The sequence below is a fragment of the Clupea harengus genome, chromosome 15 (genome assembly GCF_900700415.2).
Source record: "Clupea harengus chromosome 15, Ch_v2.0.2, whole genome shotgun sequence".
Classification (NCBI taxonomy): Eukaryota; Metazoa; Chordata; class Actinopteri; order Clupeiformes; family Clupeidae; genus Clupea; species Clupea harengus.
In genome coordinates, this window is record NC_045166.1 from 4,397,012 (window position 1) to 4,411,575 (window position 14,564).

The 14,564-nt window shown below is 44.0% G+C and overlaps 1 protein-coding gene across 1 annotated transcript in view; it reads left to right on the top strand.

The window, feature by feature from the left end:
- Positions 1–14,564, top strand: part of adgrg6 (adhesion G protein-coupled receptor G6) — a 68,184-nt gene that overhangs the window by 7,227 nt on the left and 46,393 nt on the right. The window contains exon 3 of the mRNA XM_031581634.1: positions 10,702–11,322. Within this exon, the coding sequence (XP_031437494.1) occupies positions 10,702–11,322 (621 nt within the window). The remainder of the gene's footprint in view (positions 1–10,701; positions 11,323–14,564) is intronic.

The following is a 14,564-nucleotide window of genomic DNA, read 5'->3' on the forward strand; positions in this document are numbered from 1 at the left end:
TCCAGATATTTATATTATATAGATGTTGTCATGAAGAACCAATATCATCACAGGTTATGTAGTGTCATCAGTTTATTTACTGTATCAGCATTGAATGAGACATAATAATAATAGTAATAATAATAATAGCAATCTTAATTTTATCTTTATTTATATAAATAATAAAAAGTGAAAGAGGCACAAGAGCAAAACATAAAATTTTATAAAATCATAGAGTAAAATACTTTCAGTATGGTAGAGATATGGGAACAGACGGCAGATAAGATGTACTGCAAATTAAATGAATGAATATGAATAGATATAAAAAAAATGAATAGATGAAAGATACAATAGATAAGTAAAATGAAATAAAATATCTAAAGTAAAGCTAAATATGTAACAACAACCAGCATAGTCCCTCATACTAGACTTCAATTGGTAATGTGTTCCACCATTACTGGAGTCAAAGCACCTCAAAGAACAGTGCAGAATCTATTCCCCCAGGCACTCAGTGATATATCAAGGTGCTACTCTATTCCCCCAGGCACTCAGTGATATATCAAGAGTTAACTCTATTCCCCCAGGCACTCAGTGATATATCAAGGTGCTACTCTATTCCCCCAGGCACTCAGTGATATATCAAGGTGCTACTCTATGCTGTGCTAAAATAAAAATGTCTGAACAAGACACAGTACAGATACCAAGATAGGTATAATATGGTCATGTTTTCTAGCTGCTGTGTTTTGAAGTATCTGTAGTCTTTCAGTCACTGGTAGGCCTGCATTGCAGTAGTCAATTTGGAAAATGCAGAGAGGTAAAGGGTCTAATTTTGTTCTTATTCCTGAGGAGATCAAGCAGAAAAGTCAACTTAGTTTTGAGTCAATTCCTTTCTTGAGGTAAGACAAATTAATCTAGTTTAAAACAGGCCCAGAGAGACTGGCACATTTTTCCTAGTCTACTTAAAAGATTCATTATCAAATGTTTCACTTATATCTAAAATAATAAGTGCTGACAGTAATTTTAAAAGTGTATTATTTATTATTCAGACAGGACAGTAGAGAGAGATAGAAAATGAATGGGATTGGGAATGACTGTGGGTCAGGTTTGATCCTGGTCCCCATGTGCACTGAGGCTGTATGTGTTGAGGGATGGGCTGCTGATTATCTCATATTAGAAATATTTTTTTTTGTTGCTGTAAAGACAGCAGATATCCCCCATAGGAGAAGCATGTGTGAGACTGGAGGTCATTCCAACGGGGTTTAACAGCTTAGTATTGAGAAGTGTGTTCTGGGATGGTTCCAAGGGTTCCCTCAGAGTGAACTGCATAGCTGTAGCCATTGGCACACATCTGGAGGGCCTCTTGGTGAACAACACATTTGGTCTTTCTTTACAACCATTATATCTCCCCACGTTCTCTATCATAGGACTGTGTACGCTCATGTTGACCCTCCACTCTGAGCCTCCTTCTTATTAGTAAAGGTAGTGCTGCTGGCATGTTCCCAAATGTTTTCTTTAAGTTTAAGTTCCCATTAAGTTTGTTGTCAGATATCATAAAATAAGAATGTTTTGCCCATTATTGACATGAACTATTGTTAGAGACAGCTTTGTAATTTTGCTAATGTGGATTTGCTAGTCTGGGTTTTGGACCAGGAAAACTTCTTGGGCGTTGTGGTTTAGAGGCCGTGTGTGAGCTATTGGCTCTGTTGTTGACAATGACTGCTGTTTGTCTTTCTCCAGTCCTTCTGGTAAGTGACCTGTGGTGGGAGCCTAGAGCTATAAAGACCACCTTTGTGTCAGATGGAAGTTGAGGACAAAGAAATGGCGTGAGAGGGAGTAGGCCATGAGTGGAGTCATATACACAGACTAGAATGAACACTGTCAAATAATGACAGAAGCATATGTGGCCCCAGATGGCTTGGATGAAATGAGTGACTGTTTTAGAATTAGAGCCATTTCTCCAAGATAAAGGATGGAAAGGTGCAATGAGGAGGGCTTAGCCACTAAAGCTATGTTTACACTTCAGGTGTTGATGCATAGTTTTAGTGTGTATCCAATGTTTTTGACAATCTGGTAACACTTACCAGAAGAGACGTTTAATATCCAATAGTGCAGTTTATAGCAAGATGATTCTTAATTTTGAGGGAGAACATCAAACAAATGCAATAGGATTTAATGGTATCACTTCATATCATTCATCATTCTGTTAGGATCTTGTGAAGCACAACTGCAGGAGACAAGGTTTGGAGGACTCACAGAGGGTTTATTCCAGAAACAACAACGGATTCAATGGCACACGGTAAACAAAAGATGTCCTTCCAAATAAATAACACAAAACGCCATCTTTAGGTAACAAACTCAAAAAGTCCACAAAGTATCCAAAAATCACAGAAACAATATAAAGTCCAACAGACCGTGAGCTGCGGCAAACAAGGATCAATAATCACAGGAGCAAGTTCCTGCTAGGAGCAGGTGAGCATACAGAGTTGACTGTCCCTCGTTTAGAAATCTCATGACTGAGCAACGAAGCTCAGAAACAAGGGGCTTAAGACAGCCGCCTGAAACGAGGACCAGGTGATTCCTCTGATCACCTGGCATGGGGTTTCCTAGGCCAGAACTCAGGGGCTTGTGGGTTCTGGCGGCATCTCCTGGCCGGTCGAGGTATGACAGTACCTCCCTCCTTACGACCGTCACCGGACGGTCCTGCGACACCAGGCTGGTCTCTTCGGAAGTCGCGGATGAGGGACTTGTCAATGATGTGGCGCGCTGGTATCCAGCAGCGTTCCTCCGGACCATACCCCTCCCAATCAACCAGGTACTGTGTTCCCCGGCCCACTCGCCGAGAGTCCAGGAGTTCTTTAACTGTGAACACTGGACCGCCTGCCACAAAACGAGAAGGTGGAGGTGGGGGGGCTGGAGGAGACAAAGGGGAGGTTAGAACAGGCTTCAGTAAATAGACATGAAAAACTGGGCTCACCTGAAGCGACCTTGGTAAGGCAAGCTGATACGCCACTGGATTTATCCGCCTCACAATCCTAAAGGGCCCGATGAAGCGTGGCTTGAATTTCTTGGACTCCACACGCAGAGGGATATCCCGTGTGGACAACCACACCTTCTGGTCCACGCGGAATGATGGGGTAGCTCTCCTCTTGCAGTTGGCCTGACGCTGAGAGCATGCGGAGGCACGCTTCAGGGCTGTACCAGCTCGCTTCCAGGTTCTTCTGCACCTAGCAATAGCAGCTTCAGCAGAGGGGACGTTCACCTTGGGTTGCTCAGAGGGGAAGAATGGTGGCAAGAATCCAAACTGCACCTCGAACGGACACATACCCGTAGAGGTGTTGACCAGCTGGTTATGTGCAATCTCTGCCCAGATGAGCATGCGACTCCAGGTCTTGGGGGTTTTGGAGACCACACAGCGCAGGTACTTCTCCAGCTCCTGGTTAACCCTTTCAGTCTGCCCATTTGACTGGGGGTGAAACCCTGAAGAGAGACTGACAGAGGTCTTAAATAGGGACCAGAACGCTTTCCAGTACCTTGAACTGAACTGTGGACCCCGATCGGACACCACATCGGCCGGCACTCCATGGTACCGAACCACCTCTTTCAGGATGACCTCGGCGGTCTCTTTGGCTGTGGGTAGCTTGGGAAGAGGGACAAAATGAGCAGCCTTAGAAAAACGGTCTACAATTACTAAAATGACAGTGTTACCTTCGGACGGTGGTAGCCCTGAAACAAAGTCCATCGAGATGTGGGACCAAGGGCGACTGGGGATAGGGAGGGGGCGAAGCAGCCCTGCGGGAGCTTGGTGAGAAGACTTTTGTGTGGCACACACAGCACAGGCTTGGACGTAAGCGAACACCTGCTTATTCATGTTGGGCCACCAAAACCGACGACGGATGAACTCCAACGTCCGACGTGTTCCGGGGTGCCCAACTAGGTGCTCATCATGACCCCACCTAAGCACATCAGCCCGTAATGTTGTCGGGACAAACAGGCAACCGGATGGGCCACCTCCTGGATCCGGTTCCACCTGCTGAGCCTGAAGGATGGAGTCTTCCAAGGCCAGTCGTACTTGCCCTATCACTCGGTATGGTGGAATAATGTTCTCGGGTGGAGCATCCTGCTCGGAGGCATCGTACTGACGGGAAAGGGCATCCGCCTTCGTGTTCTTAGAACCCGGCCTGTAGGTGAGGATGTAATCGAAACGGTTAAAAAACAGGGCCCACCGGGCCTGGCGGGGGTTTAGTCTCTTAGCCTCCTTCAAGTATTGTAGGTTCTTATGGTCAGTGAGTACTTGGAACTGGTGAGTGGCCCCCTCTAGCCAGTGCCTCCACTCCTCCAATGCAAGCTTAATGGCTAGCAACTCTCTGTCCCCGACATCATACCTTTGTTCAGTAGGCGTCAGCTTCCGCGAGTAGAAGGCACACGGATGGACCTTACCATCTTGGGATGACCTCTGGGAGAGTATGGCACCAACCCCTGTGTTGGAGGCATCCACCTCCACCATGAAGGGAAGAGCAGGGTCGGGGTGCCGTAGGATAGGCGCAGTGGTGAACCGTTTCTTCAGGGCCTCAAAAGCTGCCTGGGTTTCTGCTGTCCATCTTATCCTGGATGTTTGGCCACGGGTGAGTGCAGTAATGGGAGCTGCAACAGAACTGAAGTTACAGATAAACCGTCTGTAAAAATTAGCGAAACCAAGAAAGCGTTGTACTTGTTTCAGAGACGTGGGCTCTGGCCATTTAACAACAGCCTGCACCTTTCCAGGATCCATAGACACGCCCTGGGGTGAGATGTGAAAGCCTAAAAAAAACGTGTTAGACACATGAAACTGGCACTTCTCCAACTTCACAAAAAGCTTGTTCTCCCAAAGAAGGTTGAGTACCCGCCGGACCTGCTGGACATGAGACTCAAGGTCTTTGGAGAAGACGAGGATGTCGTCTAGATAGACAAATACACACCGGTTAATCATCTCCCGCAGCACGTCATTCACCAGAGCCTGGAACACAGAAGGGCAGTTAGACAAACCAAAGGGCATGACTTGGTACTCGTAGTGGCCACTAGGAGTACTAAAAGCAGTCTTCCACTCATCACCGCTTCTGATGCGCACTAGATGGTAAGCGTTACGCAGGTCCAGCTTGGAAAAAACCTTTTCCCCCCTGAGTAGGTCAAACGCCGTGGACATCAAGGGAAGAGGGTATTTGTTCTTGACCGTTACCTTGTTCAAGCCTCTGTAATCAATGCACGGGCGTAGGCCCCCATCCTTCTTGGGCACAAAGAAAAAACCTGCTGAAGCAGGAGATGTGGATGTTGTGATTAACCCATTACCAAGAGCCTCCTGAATGTATTCCTCCATTGCTCTGGTCTCAGGTACGGACAGCGGGTACAGCCTACCCCGTGGGGGCATCATGCCAGGCAGGAGGTCAACAGCCATATCGTATGGTCTGTGTGGAGGAAGAGTACTAGCCTTGGACTTAGAGAACACTTCTCTCAGGTCATGGTACTGCTGAGGCAACGATGCTAGGTCCACCTCGGGAACTACTTGAGAAAGCTTTGGCGACCCCTGGACCATGGTCCTGTGCACGCCGTGTCCTCTGGGCAGTTCGCCGGAGCAGGTCCCTTCACACTCTGGTCCCCAAGCTACTAAAACACCCCTTCTCCAATTAAACTGGGGGGAGTGTGTTTTTAGCCAGGGATACCCCAGTACCAAAGGCTCTCTTGGGGAGTCAATTAAAAAGAATCTACACCATTCCACATGTTTGACCCCCACCTGCATCTTCAAAGGCTTAGTGACAAACTCAATTAGTCCTGACCCTAAGGATCGTCCATCTAGAGCCTGGACAGTGTAAGTGGAGGGACTCACCACATAAGGAATATTGAGTCTTTTAGCCAGAGTGAGGTCCATGAGGTTCTCCTCTGCCCCGGAGTCCACCAATGCAGGGAGAGAAGTCTTGGAGTCACCTTCCCACTCCAGTGTGACCGAAAGCTGCAGCCGTGACGATGGTTGAGAGGACCTAGCCGCCCCGCTCACTAGTGGTCCCCTCTGTCCTAGCGAGCGTTTGTCTTTTCCCAAGAGTTCTGGGCATCTATCCCTGAAGTGGCCGGTCACCCCACAGTACAGGCAGCAGTTCTCACGCCTCCGTCGTTCCCTCTCGTCAAGTGAGATTCGTGCTCGCCCAAGCTGCACGGGTTCCTCCACTTCCTTGTAAGGGAGCTGACTGGGAGGCTGTTTCCTGGGGGGTGCTAAGGAGAACTGGACGTTAGTAGTGCGTTCCCGTCTACGTTCACGAGATCTTCGGTCCAGGTCAGATGTAAGTTTCATCAACTCTTCAAGGCTGTGTCCCCACTCCCGGTTGACCAGGTCATCTTTCAGATCTTCATGGAGACCGTGATAGAATGTAGTCATCAGGCAGTCCCCTTCCCAGCCAGATTGTGTAGCCAGGGTACGAAACGCTATGGCATAGTCTGCCACCGACCGCCTGCCTTGCTTGAGTTGGAGGAGATGTTTGGCTGACTCACGACGACTGGTGGGGCGCCCAAAGATGGTCTGGACCTCGGTCATGAATGCTGCGGCGTCGTGACAGATGGGTAGATCCCTCTCCCAAACTGCCGTGGCCCATTCCAGGGCTCTTCCAGATAGCAAGGTGGTGATGTAAGCCACCTTGGACTCCTCTGTGGGGAAGCTGTCTGGCTGTAGTCGGAAACCCAAGGCACATTGGGTCAAAAAGCCCCGGCAGACCTCCGGGTCTCCCTCAAACTGCTTGGGTAGTGGGAAGCGGGTGCCAGAACGAGGGCTGGAAACGACTGGTGGTGTTGCAGGGGTTGACGGCTGAGGTGTTGTATCACTCCTGGGCCCCGCCTGAGAGGTGGTCGGGACGGAGCTATTCAGCTGGTGCAGGAACTGCCCCAGGGTGTGAACGCGCCTCTCCATAGCCATACCCATTCTGCTCAGGATTGTGTGCACGTCCTCTGTCTCCGCTGCGCTTACTTGTGGCTCAGTCATGCTGTTAGGATCTTGTGAAGCACAACTGCAGGAGACAAGGTTTGGAGGACTCACAGAGGGTTTATTCCAGAAACAACAACGGATTCAATGGCACACGGTAAACAAAAGATGTCCTTCCAAATAAATAACACAAAACGCCATCTTTAGGTAACAAACTCAAAAAGTCCACAAAGTATCCAAAAATCACAGAAACAATATAAAGTCCAACAGACCGTGAGCTGCGGCAAACAAGGATCAATAATCACAGGAGCAAGTTCCTGCTAGGAGCAGGTGAGCATACAGAGTTGACTGTCCCTCGGTTAGAAATCTCATGACTGAGCAACGAAGCTCAGAAACAAGGGGCTTAAGACAGCCGCCTGAAAGGAGGACCAGGTGATTCCTCTGATCACCTGGCATGGGGTTTCCTAGGCCGGAACTCAGGGGCTTGTGGGTTCTGGCGGCATCTCCTGGCCGGTCGAGGTATGACACATTCATATAATTTGTATTAATCCCGTTAGGGAAATTCACGTGGAAAAGCAGCAAGGTAATAGGAAGACTTTTTTTTTTAAACTGGAGAGCTGTTATAACTGGCTGCCACACTCACTGCGCCATGGCAACCCATTCAGTTATTAAATGTTGCCGGTTGTGTCCGTTGTTCTGGCTGGTCTAATGATGCGATCACGTTGGGCAATCCGATTAGGTTTGCGGATAGCGTGCATACGAACACCAACCCGCGACCGGATTTCGAGTTTACTCACTTTGGACCCCCGATTCGAGGGAGTGCGGATACAGTGTGCGGATACAGTGCATTCGTCTGCACGATAGGGCTATCCGGAGACGGTTCTCTCCGGGTTCAGGCAAACTAGACTTCGTCTGTATGACCCCATAGTTGACGCCAATGAACAAAGGATCGCAATTTATTTTCAATGTGATCTCACACCACTGTGGGGGAATAGTAGCAGCCTTTAGGGATCATTCCATATGAATCTCACACCACTGTGAGGGAATAGTAGCAACCTTTAGGGATCATTCCATATGAATCTCACACCACTGTGGGGGAATAGTAGCAACCTTTAGGGATCATTCCATATGAATCTCACAGAGCCTCGTGGCTGACCATCTCAGGACCCCCCCCCCCCCCCCCACTAGTACCTGTATGTGTATGGTTACTGCATGCAAATTATTGAATCTGATTATGTTATTTGTAAACACACAGAGAATGACTTTTAAATGTACGAATGCTTACGAATATTATGAATTGTTCAGAGTTCTGACCCACAGTACACTAGAAAGGTGGAGATGGACCCACACTGTACTTTGATGACTTAATTTAGGCTAGAATCGTTATGCCATTAGTTTTTCTATGAAGTCTGCGTTGTTACCATGCTGCCAAGTAACCATGGACACCACCAGCCCGCTCGCCTCCCAAGCTAGTTCTACTATAATGTTGACGGCCTCCCAAGCTAGTTCCACTATAATGTTGACGGCCTCCTGCTTCTGACTGTCTTTGCGTTCCAATTTCGAAAGCAAATTCGAAAGTCATGTAGTAGCCAAACTTTGCATTATCAATCCGTTTTACCTCTCTGCACATATTTTACAATGTCTTATTTTATTTGTTCATTCTCCAACAGTTCCTACTTTAAAGAGGTCAATTGCTTTTTTATGCCATTTACGTTTGCAACATTACCTTATTAGAGGGACAGAATGGTTTTCCTAACTGAAATGTACAGTTTGCATAGACAGATCCAACTCTCATATGTCAAGGTTATGTGTCAGTTTCAAGCAGCTCGAGCTTCACTTTAGGATGGCATAGCCTATCCTAACACCTGTGCAACCTTGGCAACCATGTCATATAGGCTACATTTCTTTAGAAAGCTGAGTACCGTAATTGTTGACAATTACTGTTGCGGACAGCAGCAAAAGAAGGTTTACGTGCATTCATGCTGGGGTTTAAATGAAAGCTCTACTATGTAACAGTTTTTACATTAAAGGTCCACTATGTTAATTGTGCAGTATCACTTCACAGTGGTTTGCAATGCTGTGTATTGGAGCAATCACGCTATTGTTCTTCTTAAGTTTGATTACTCTACCCATTTTTTTGCACGGCTTCACCGGCTTTGGCACTGTGGTTTTGAGATATGGACACCCAACAGTCCGGGTGGTAAACCTCTTTGGCACTGTGGTTTTGAGATATGGACACCCAACAGTCCGGGTGGTAAACCTCTTTGGCACTGTGGTTTTGAGATATGGACACCCAACAGTCCGGGTGGTAAACCTCTTTGGGGCTTCTCCACACTGTTCTCCACAACTCTCCCAGATGTGAGAAAGAACAATACATGTTTCACATTGTCCACAGCCCAAGATGTGCACTGTTGGCACCATTGAAACCAAAGGTGGGAAGAGAGCACTCAAGTATTGTAGAACAGCTTAGTGGGTAGACACTGTTTTCGTGAGGTTACTATTACAAGGGTAAGTATAGTAATGGAACAGAAAACTATGTTGATGGTGGCAATTATTTACATTGCAGGTAAATACTAGCACAGACTTTTTTTTACAATTAACAGTAGGTATTATGGCCACTTTATCTGTAACAGTGTCAGTATTAGCATAATATGATATAGAAGGAGAGCGGGAGAGGCTGCCCGGCTTGGTGTATGGGAATTTTGTTTATGTAAGTTAGTTATGTTAGTTTTGGTTGGCTGACATGCACATTTTAGTTATACAAGGATAGCAAGGGTGGCAGGATACAACAACAGTATGCTGTACCCGGGATCCGTAAGAACACTCCTTCACAGTACAACATGCTACTGTCTGTAATTGTATTAATATTGGGAATTTTATATGTCTTTAATTTTGATGAATTATGTATAGTTATGTTTGCTGACTTGGTGAATGGGGATTTTAGTTATACAAGCATAATAAGCTCAGTTTCTGAAAAACAGTCACAAGGTGCTATGGCACTTTCTGGATTCAATTACATTATGACCTACAGTGGTTCCTAGTTTGGCAGTGAAAACTAAGTGGATATTTCCCAGACAGGTTGTTGAATTCTGGTGATAAGATTTCTGCTGAGGCGATATTCTGGATATGGGTGTACTGTTTTATTCCTCCATGATGGAGGAACATTGAATATACCAATCACAAACCATGAACACTGTGTGTGAGTGGGGGTATCCCCACTGGAATGTCTCTTGTCCAGTCAGAAATGAATGATGTTTGACCAGAACTAACTGTTGTGTAAAGATGAAATATTGAAATTCATTTTATAATTTCATGACACTCTTGGCTGACTCTGTGGTACATTTTGTAATTGTTGAACTTGGGGATCAAATTGTACCTTAGTTTCTTTTACCTCTGGATCCTAGTTTGGCCAGCTGGGCCCTAGTTGCTTCTACTATTGAAATAATGCATGTTACCAAATTGGCTCATTACTGAGGATCCTTGATATTCATTAAATAATGAATAGGTTACCAGTCACCTATGGTTCCCCCTCAGGTATGTCTCTTGGGTGAAAAAGAAAGGACATGTACTTTATCTTTTGTATAAACATACAAAAATGTTTGATATGCATTGATTGATTATCTTTTGTTAACAGTTAGGACTGACTAGTTGAATTTTGTTTACTGTGGAATAGTTGTTCTCATTATACTGAACATGCCCTCTTGTTTGTTCTCATTATACTGAACATGCCCTCTTGTTTGTTCTCATTATACTGAACATGCACTCTTGTTTGTTTTCCACTGTAGTTGCCGTGTCACTGCGGAATCAGAAAGTGACATTGCCAAGGAGCACCAGAGACATTGTGAAAGTATCTGGTGGAATTTCCATGCCCAATCTCAACCAGTTCACTATATGCTTTGAGATAGCTCGGTCTGCCCAGAGGGACAATGAAATCATTTTCTCTGTTAACAGTGCAAAGGGATATGACATAGCTTTCGGGAAGACCGCTAATGGGATGGCACTGATCATAGATACTAAAGAGTGCTCGATAGACAGCATAATAAGCAGTGCTAATTTCACCTCAACCATGAAGCCCCTGTGCCTCACATGGTCAACGCATACAAGAGAGTTGGCCTTACAGTTTGATGGCAACTACAGAACCAAGGTCTGTGCTGACCTCAACAAAGGCGTCAAATTTGAAAATCTTCAGTTAGGAGCAGGAGACAGTGGTGATGATGATGATGATGAAGATGACATTGGGAGTTTTGATGGTTTTATCTACAATTTCCGACTTTGGAGAAATGCCATGACCCTTTTGGAACTGTCCTCCATAACCTGTGATTCCGTGGGAGACCTAGTCGACTGGGATAACAACTTCTGGGATATTCCCTCCTCCTTTGCACAGACCGATAGCAGTCTGAGCTGCAGTAAGTATATTTTACTGTTACTACTATTAAACTGTATAGGTTTTTGTCATTGTCATTTTATTGTTAAGAGGCATGTTCATTTCCCTAGTTATGGTTAACATGTTAATTAGGTAATTAAGCTCTTTGGGGTTAACAATATTAAGAGCTTTATAGTACAAAACAGTGTTTTGTGATTTTTCTTACTATACGCAGGTTTCATTCCTCGCTGCAGGTTGTCTGTACGTCACTTTGGATAAAAGTGGCTGCTAAATATCCAAGCTTTTTCCTTTACCTTTACCTTTTTATGTGTATGCTGACATACCAAGTTGATATTTTTAAACATACATCCACAAAGTAAAATTCTGCCAAGACTCTTCCAATGAAGACCCCTCATTTTATTAACAGAGGTCAAGTAATCTGAAGGTGGCTATTTAATTTACAAATCATGGCAAAAATGTAACAGCTTGCCCTGTTTGCACAGTATTAAACTGATAAGACTGATAATAATGCAGGATGAGGTTGAAGGCAACCAGCACAGCTGAGATATATAAATCTGATAAACCTTAAAAACACAACAAAAAAGGGGGAAATCTATGCATGTGTTCATCACACATCTGCAGGTATGTGTGAAAGAAATGGAGTCATCTGAGTGGCTCTTGGTGAATTCAGATGGAATAAATATACTAAATGCTGACTAACCGATTGTTGCATGATTACATTTAGTCCTGAAATGTCTTTTATTTCTAACATTAGTATAGATTAAAACCTCACTGTTGTTCACATACAAACTTACCTCACTCTGATTCAACACATTTTTAGTATTTACATTATAGAGGAAGGCATATAGAGGAACGAGTTTGCCGTTTTTAGTTTCACGTCTTAATTTACAGTACTACTGTCAGTTTAGGCAGAAGGTTGCCGTGTTTCAACCTAAAGTTTCATTAGTGTAAGTGTTTGTGAGGTTGGTTACCATTGGTAACATATGAGGAGCTTTTTCAAGCACTTTAAAGCAACTCATGTTCTTGATTAACTGCACAAAATGTCCCCAACTTCTGTTCATTGGTCAATGGTTGAGTCTGTGCCAATATAGGTGCCTATCGGGGGCACTGTGAAACAGGACGTGCATTAAGGCAGTGATGCACAGCATGGTTTTAAAGAGCACAAAACAGTGTCAGATCTGAAAAGTTGAAATATGTCCGAGACATCACATTTAACATTTGTAAATTATGGGTCCATATTTATAATGTATTATGAATGCATTCATAACATCTTATTATGCATTCATGAGGAATTATAACAATCCTTATACAGTAGTTAGATCCCGTTGAATGATTTATTAATTTCTGATTGGATAAGATGCATTCCTTGAGTGAGGATATCCTGGAACAACCTCACTCAGACTCTTCACCACTGGTAATCACTCTGTGTGTTATGTCCTTGAATCATTCAATTAGGACATCAACATTCCATTCGTTTCAAAGCAAGAGAACAGAATGGCTGGCAGCAATTTTATAAACTTTACATTTGAGTGCGGACAGGGAGTAAATGGAGTCCACAAATGTACAAATGAACATGTATTACACAGTAAATTATAAAAATAGCCTTTCTGTTTAATAGCCTTACTATATTTGGGGCAGAGAATGAATAGACAGCATTTAAATAGACGAAAGAAAACAATCTGGTGTCATCAAACAGAATTAGTCGGTGGTAGAACTTGGTCTAAAAGCAGTATGACACTTGTGTTCATGGGGTTGGCTTGTACCTATGAGAGAATCACAAGCTTGAGGATATCCTTTACCAATCCCACTCTCACTTGTGTCATATTGTTTATGTATAAACATACTGCATATTAATTGTAGATAATTATACATTATACATGTAATGTATTAGCTGTAATTAAGCTGTGATATTGCAGTTTCATCTTGTTATAATTTCTGCAACATTTACTTTTTTAGGCTGAGTGTTGGCTGCCCTGTAATCATAAATTAGGAAATTGCTAAAAATCATTTGCTGTGCCTGTTTAATTAAGCTACCTGTGTCTGTAACACATTTCTCTTTAGTCTGCCATTAGCCTTGTAGAAAGACAGAATGGCTTACAAAAGTAATTGCAATCTATTACATAATGAAATACATTGGTAGAAAACCTTATGTTAAGGTATAAAGTCCTTACTAGAATGTATCATTGTAACATTTGGCCACCATATTAACCACGCACAGCTCAGTTTCAGCCTCTGAAAGGACTGACTCATTCACTCACTAATGCATGGCCAATCAGTCACTGTCGTGCTTCAGTCTGGAGGCAGTAGATGACTCCAGAACTCCCTGTATTCTATTCTCACAACTCATACAGTTAGCATCACTTCTTCAACTAGTCTATGCCACTTGAGTGAAATGAGGCAAATCTAAGCCCATGAATATTGACAATACATTATGCTAGTGTGTAATGCATCAGTTAAGATGCCAATACATTATGCTAGTGTGAAATGCATCAGTTAAGATGCCAATACATTATGCTAGTGTGTAATGCATCAGTTAAGATGCCTCTCGCGTTATTTATATTACCTACATCAGCCTCAGCTATACAAAAATGGTCAATACAAATGTTGCACCCCTGAGTTCCACAAAGTTCAAAATCGATTGTGCCTTGGCCTGATATTCAGAAAGCACTGTTATGTTGATTCGACAGACAGATGGATTCTGTTGTTAGTGCTTAATTTTACCATCTGAGAATAATTGTTAAAGTAAGGAATTTCCTCTCCACAAAAGATTGTGAGAATGTGGTCATTGATTTTATATCTTCCAGAATTATATACTCAGGAATTATCCAGGCATCACTTCATAAATTAGAAGTGGTCCAAAATGGGGCAGCTAGACTTTTAACTTGGAGGTTTCAACACATCACACCTGTTTAAGCTGCACTACATTGGCTCCCAGGGAGGTTCAGGATGGATTTTAAGATTAAGATGTTTAAATGTGTTTTACAGTGATGAAAAGCTTGTCAGCTAGTATAAGTAAAATAGGCCCTTTCAAAAATAAACTTTTCCAAAACTATTGATTTTAGAAATGCAAAGATAGTGGGATGACAGGTGATTTTGATAGTGAACCTTGGGGGTCTTTCCCTGAGATGAAGGTCCCACACAGTAGAGCTACAACAATGGAACATTTCCCATCAAATGCCCCCAACCACACAACTGCAATTCTCTCAATGCTGTGAGACAATTGTCCACCCAAACCCTAACATTCAGCTCAATCACCCACTGATT